This window comes from Odontesthes bonariensis, chromosome 3 (genome assembly GCF_027942865.1).
Source record: "Odontesthes bonariensis isolate fOdoBon6 chromosome 3, fOdoBon6.hap1, whole genome shotgun sequence".
NCBI lineage: Eukaryota > Metazoa > Chordata > Actinopteri > Atheriniformes > Atherinopsidae > Odontesthes > Odontesthes bonariensis.
In genome coordinates this window covers 41,322,491-41,329,115 of record NC_134508.1, presented here as the reverse complement: position 1 = coordinate 41,329,115, position 6,625 = coordinate 41,322,491, and the positions used below count along the sequence as shown (strand labels likewise).

Below are 6,625 nucleotides of genomic sequence, written 5' to 3'. Positions count from 1 at the left end.
ATGTAGAGGTTCACACAAATATGTGGGTGCCAGCCCATTAAAAACCTTAAAAGTTAGCAATAACATCTTAAAACCTATTTAAAAAATCAACCAATTCGAATCAACCTATTAACTGCCAGAACATACAGAAGATTAATCCATGATAAAATCAATAGTTGGTAACAAAAAGCAAGGCTCTCATTGGAAAACTTTATAGTTTTAAATAATTCTAATTTTAGTCCACTTTATATTAGATAGTTAGCATCGAATTGTTCTTTAAATACAATTTTGTACCAAAAATAAGTTACTTTGGTTTAAAAAACAAACAAACAAACAAAAAAACGTCTGGGCTTTTAGTTTGAAACGTCCCTGAGCGGAAGTTGTGTCCATAGGTGTTTTCCGGTGTTGTCGGAGTTTCCAACGTGTACAGAGCTGACAGCAGCCGGGGTGACAACATGGAAAACGCAATTAGCAATAAAAACACACCGCAGCTGCGCTATAAAAACCAGCCACACGCACACGGGCACAAAAACACGAAGACACGCGACCCGAGCAGGGAGACACTTTACCTGAAGGGCACTTTCACCTGAACCATGGGCGTCATCATCTCACACATCTTCTCCGGGTTCACCTCCAAGACGCCTGTGAGGATTTTGATGGGTGAGTTTTTATTTAGAAAATGATAACGATGATGGTTATTATTATTATTATTATTATAATTATCGATTAATTCAAACTCTTGTTTTTTTTTATTTAGTGGATCAGAGCGATTTTAGGATGGTCTTTAGGGGTGCCCAGCCCCCAGTGCTCACAGAGGCACATTATTTCTCACTAATTGAGGCGAACTAGTACATTTATCATTTTTTTGCTTCGAGTAGTGTTTTCCCCTTCAACATTCAATTTTGACCTCTAAAGTTCAAAAGACTGTGGCTTGACAGGGATAACAGAGAGCCTTAGACAAATATTGAAGATGACTCCACATTTATTTTGGGAGTAAAGAGTTAAAACAAATGCTAGAAAATAAATAAAATGGTCACTAAAATAATGCATCCTTAGCAAAAAAAAAATTTGTTTTTGCATAATATAATATTTAAAAAATGTGCTGAGCCAGGGGGTGCTAAGCTATCTCACGGTGGTGCCGTGGCACCACTAAAAATACCCTAGCCTCGCCCCTGAGAGGATGTATTACATGGTTTTTATTAGTTATATTTTAACATCAAGTAGCTTTTTCTCGTAAAACTGTAAGCATTGAGCTCATCTTCAGTGTTTTTTTTCCCCTGATGTAACTTACTTTACTTACAGTGTGGTCACGACTAGTTAACTTGAAGTTTACTATTTCGGAAATTCTAGTTTTGGGCTCAGTATATTTTAGTTGTAATTAAATTGTAGAAAAACTGAATTTGAAGTGTATTTGTTGTACTTTTGTACAAGTTGAACAACGTAAAGTAAACTCAATAATGTGGCTCTTTATGAACTCATTAATGTGCTTGATGAGTAAAATTAGTTTACTTAATTTGTTCATAAGTAAACTAAAGATTTATAGCAAAAGTGCTAGTAATATATAGGCAATATGCTATTGAGATGTTTTTATCTTGTTAATAGTGTGCTCTCACATTTTTATTAAATAAATGAGTACTTAATAGTAGCTTACCATTAAACTTTGTTAGTACTTTATGGGTTGAAATACAAGGGAAATATTCTAAATATACATATATATGCTGTAATATTGTTCAGTTAAACTGTCTACAACAGATAAATGTGTCTAACTGTGCACATTAATGATAATAACACAATATGTAACACCCATAAGGAACCTTTTTCTGATTTGTAAGTAACTTTTCTTGTGATTTCTTTTAGTAAATCCAAAGTTTCTTCATAATACTCATTAGAAGTTCATTACTTTTAGCTGGATAGTATCTTTTAATATCGCTTTTTTCCCACATTTACTTAAGTCAGTGTTTCTTTTAGGTGCGATTAGACGTAGTTTCTGTGGCACTAAAGTGTCTCTGTGTGTGTGTTTGTGTTGCTGCAGTCGGTCTGGATGCTGCAGGTAAAACAACCCTCCTGTACAAGCTAAAGCTGGCCGAGGTCGTAACCACCCTCCCGACTATTGGTGAGTCACTGTAACCCTGGCTCGTTTGTGCTAAAATAAGACCAAAATGATGTGAAATTACGTGTATGTGTGTGTGTGTGTGTGCAGGTTTTAATGTGGAGACAGTGGAGTTTAAGAACATCAGTTTCACAGTTTGGGATGTCGGTGGTCAGACCATCATCAGACCGTTATGGAGACATTATTACACTAACACACAGGTAAAAGCAGAGATGTTACAACTGTAAATGCGTATTATTCCACATTTGTTATATTATCTGTCTGTTTGTCTGCAGGGTTTGATATTTGTGGTCGACAGCAACGACCCTGAGAGGATCAAAGAGGCTGCTGATGAGCTCCACATGATGGTGAAGCAATGTCCTCTTTAGTCAAATCAAGGAGAATACGTTAGAGTTTAGTCATACAGCATGTAGAAGAGATAAAACCTCCGATGAGTTGCTGTTTTCCAACATCTGTGGTCGGCACAGAGGTGTCTGCAGGGAAATTACTTAAACGTTTATTCAAATTAAGTTAGATCACATCAGGGGACCTCACTGATTTGATATGCTTGTGTTGCAGATGGAGGAGGAAGAGATGAGGGGCGTGGCCCTCCTGGTTTTTGCCAACAAACAGGATTTGCCGAGAGCCATGTCTGTCAGTGACATCACCGAGGTTCTGGGCCTATCAAGAATCCCGCAGCCGGTAAGTAACGTCGTGGTCGGGGTTCGGGGGATGGGTGACTGGTTGGGTCAAACTTATAAGTTACTATAAGAATTTCCATATAAATCTCTTGTGAAGTTATTTGTAGTGAGTGGGCTTTAGTTTGGTCAGTGTGATGAATGTGATGTACAGTTCCTCATGAGCAGATCTGAACACATGCTGTGTTTGCAAAGCGCAATAAGAGCAATAAGAGCAATAAGAGCAAATAACACTCAGGACAGGACTTTGAACAACGTTTTGCACGAGGCCCGTGAGGTACATTTATATGACACTGCAACCTGACCAAAATCAGTTTTTAAATCGAGCTAAACATGGCAGTTCAAGCTAACTCACCCAAATAATACAGCTGGGGGTCGAATCTCTCATACATGTCTACTCTCAACTACTCAGATGGTCCTAGGTGCTCTGTACATGCTCCAAAGTGCCATTTCATTGTAAAAACAATAAAGTGTAAGTGTATATGAAAACATTTTCTTTTGTCAGGCGGCTAACTTTGTCAAATAATGTGCGTGAGACTCGATGTCAACTCCTTTTATTAATCATGACACTGGAACATCGATCACTGACACACATTTACAGCTCAGCATAGTGCTGGGCGGTATACCGGTTCACACCGAATACCGGTTTATAATTTCGTTATGATATGAATTTTTAATATACCGCCATACCGGTGTATTTGATTACACAACGGGGGGAACGCTGCGTCGCGCGACATTGTTTGAGACAGGACCCTTTTCAGTGTTGCGCTTCTAAACACGCACGTTTACTGTCTATTTTTAACGCTATTTAAAAAATACTCGTATTCGTTAAGCTGCATTTCCTTTCCCCGCTCTCCCTCCGTCTCTGTCAGTCATGCGTCTCTCTCACATAGCCTACTCACACACACAACACAGCCCCTCCCCTCCATCTTTAAGTTCCATATTTTTATGGAAGTATGTATCAGTGCAACTGAATTCACTATAGCGCTGCTCTCATTCACATATTTTCCATATCTATCCACAAGGACAGTGGCCCGGTTAAATGGCCCCATCGAGCTGTATCCTTAGCTCAACTCCAGTTGGTCGAGGCGGATGGCCACCCTTCCTGGTTCTGGTTCTGCCAGAGGTTTCTTCCTGTTAAAAGGGAGTCGTTTCTCTCCACAGTCGCCTCAGGCACGCTCAGGCCGGGAGATTGGACCGAAAAAGAAAAAGTTTTCAGTGCAATCTGTTGGTTTCCTTAGCTGGGAAATTGTTTTTGAAATGGCTCTATATGAACGAATTGGATTATTTTATGAATAATTATGATTTCAATGAACTGAATTCCAATTAGCTTGAATTGGACTTACTATCTAAGTGCCTTGAGATGACATTTGTTGTATTTGGCGCTATATAAATAAAAATGAATTGAATTGAATTGAACTCGGCTGTAAATGTCACCTTGCTGAGAGAGTTTTGTGTCATTTTTTACCTGCTGATGATTTTGTCTGTGTGTCTGTGCAGTGGTTTGTCCAGGCGTCTTGTGCCGTCAGCGGTGGCGGTCTGGTTGAGGGTTTGGACTGGCTGTCCAATCATATCCTAAAACAGTAACAGCTGTTGGGACGCTGAGGTTTTCTGCTGCACTTTTCCTTCTCGCTGAGCTTTTAAACGCATCACGCCCTCATCTGTGAAGCGAGCTGAATCCAGGAGGAACACTTGACCTGTTGCACCCATCTCATCGCAGAGAGACGGATAACGTGAAATCACGTGAACCCGTCAGGCCTTACCGCACCTTCGCTCTTTAACTTTTGTCTCTGAAAGGCAGAAATTCATGTGCTTTTATTTTATATGTGGCTAAATTCCAGTCAGGATCAACCAAAAATGACAGAAGTTTACGATTTTGGAAGAATTATGATATTTACTTGTTGCTGATTTTTATGAACAAAGGAGAATAGTGTTTGTGGGAATATTGTGCCTTTAGAGAGATGTTCTCAAGTGTTTTTTCATTTTTATTTTAACCGTTGAGGGTCTGTAATATAAAAGTCAAAGAAGGGGGTGAATGCTGCCTTTGTGGACCGATAACAAGCTCTGTAAATATCCAAACCCATACACGACAGACGTCTTTTACACACAAAAAACAACATAAATTGATGTAAAAATTATTCTGTGCGTGATTCAATTGCTGAACAATCAATATAACGTGCGACAGACTCCTAATTGCTGAAACACCATCCGTTGTTGTCCTCATACTACAAGTTGTGACTTTATTGTGTGCGTCAAATCTCTGCACTTTATTTAGAAGAAGAGCCCAGTTCTGTCAGGGCTTTTGAGTTTGTAGCAGCCGTTATAGACGATCAGGTGGAAACTAATGCTGACGGCACTCATTATCTTCATCTTTTTGTATTTCTAAACCTTTCACACAGCTGGGCCCAGATGCTTGAAACTCTGTGGCTCAAACTCTGTGCACAAAAATGCCAAAAATACATGTTATGGTAGCCAGATCTATGAAGTTGTAAATGTGCATGGTTCCCTTTTATAAATCACAATCACTGTAAAACCATAAGCACATGCACAAGCCTGTTTCTACTCGCATTATTTGCCATAAATTGCTATGTTGCTATGCGCCGGCCTTATCGGCAGCAAGTCTGTGTAGCTCTCAATTTTTCTCGTCGTTTATATGATTATATGTCATTTTTAGTTTCTATCTAAACATTTTTAGTTTTTTTTATTGATCTGTTTTTTTGTTTTACAGTATTGTAATTTTTTGACTGTGCACTACTACTAAAGCAGTGTACACAAGAGAAGAACTGTTGGCACTGTCAAGGATTGGACGCGGAATTAAATATCCAATTCCGACCGAGCTTAAAAAGCTGTACTGTGGACATAGAGCTGGAGCGAAACTAAAGGGAAAGGAGGTGGAGGTACAAACCTTTTCTGCCCTCGGTGATTATGGGAAACGCTAACTTACTACCAAACAAGTGTGATGAGCCAGAGGGGCTTGTGCGGAACCAATGGCTGTATAAGGAGAGCAGTTTGATCTGTCTGTCTGAGTCCTGGCTGAACGACAACACACCGGACTCATGTGTGGACATACCCGGCTTCACAGCCGTATGAGCGGATCTGGACCTGAGTACGAGCGGCGGTAAGCGGAAAGGCCGCATTATGTAATAATGTAATAAATTTGCACGCCATTATGTAATAACTGCCGCATTTTGTAATAATCTGCCGCATTATGTAATAAACTTCTTGAACGCAATATGTAATATATTTTGCCGCATTATGTAATAAGTTATTACATATTGTGGTTGTTACTACATAATGCGGGTGTTGCGATTTTTTTTTTTTTTTTTTTTTTTTTTTTTTTAGCAAAATGTAACAATTGGTGCATTATGTAATAACCAACCGAAATTGACATTTTCATTGATTAAAAACAGCATGATAATGTGTATTTTACTCAAATAATAATTAAGAGGACAGTATGTCAACTATTGCTCAGCTTACATTGTAACAATCCACCTTTTAACTTTGGTTGTGCTCATTTAAACGTACAAGGGGTTATTTTCAATTCATATTTGCAGTTAGATTAGTCATGAGATCAAGTTTGGAGGTAAGTGCTTCTGATAGTTAACCAATTTAGAAAATTCAATTCAATTCATTTTTATTTATATAGCGCCAAATACAACAAATGTCATCTCAAGGCACTTAGATAGTAAGTCCAATTCAAGCCAATTGGAATTCAGTTAATTAATAATAATCATAATTCATAAAATTTGTCAACTAAATCTCTGTCTATGCTCAAGCAGCAGTAAAGAAAAGACATACAACACCAAATAATTAAATATGGGCTGTGCACAACAGCACCATGTAGTCTAGCCTATTCAAT

At 38.6% G+C, this 6,625-nt stretch overlaps 1 protein-coding gene across 1 annotated transcript; it reads left to right on the top strand.

Annotated features, from left to right (window-relative positions):
• Positions 1-395: 395 nt before the first annotated feature.
• Positions 396-6,132, top strand: LOC142377944 (uncharacterized). Its single transcript, XM_075462278.1, has 6 exons — positions 396-639; positions 2,012-2,092; positions 2,180-2,289; positions 2,365-2,436; positions 2,648-2,770; positions 4,267-6,132. The coding sequence occupies exons 1-6, from the start codon at positions 573-575 to the stop codon at positions 4,351-4,353; spliced, it is 540 nt and encodes a 179-aa protein (XP_075318393.1). The 5' UTR covers positions 396-572; the 3' UTR covers positions 4,354-6,132.
• Positions 6,133-6,625: the final 493 nt, after the last annotated feature.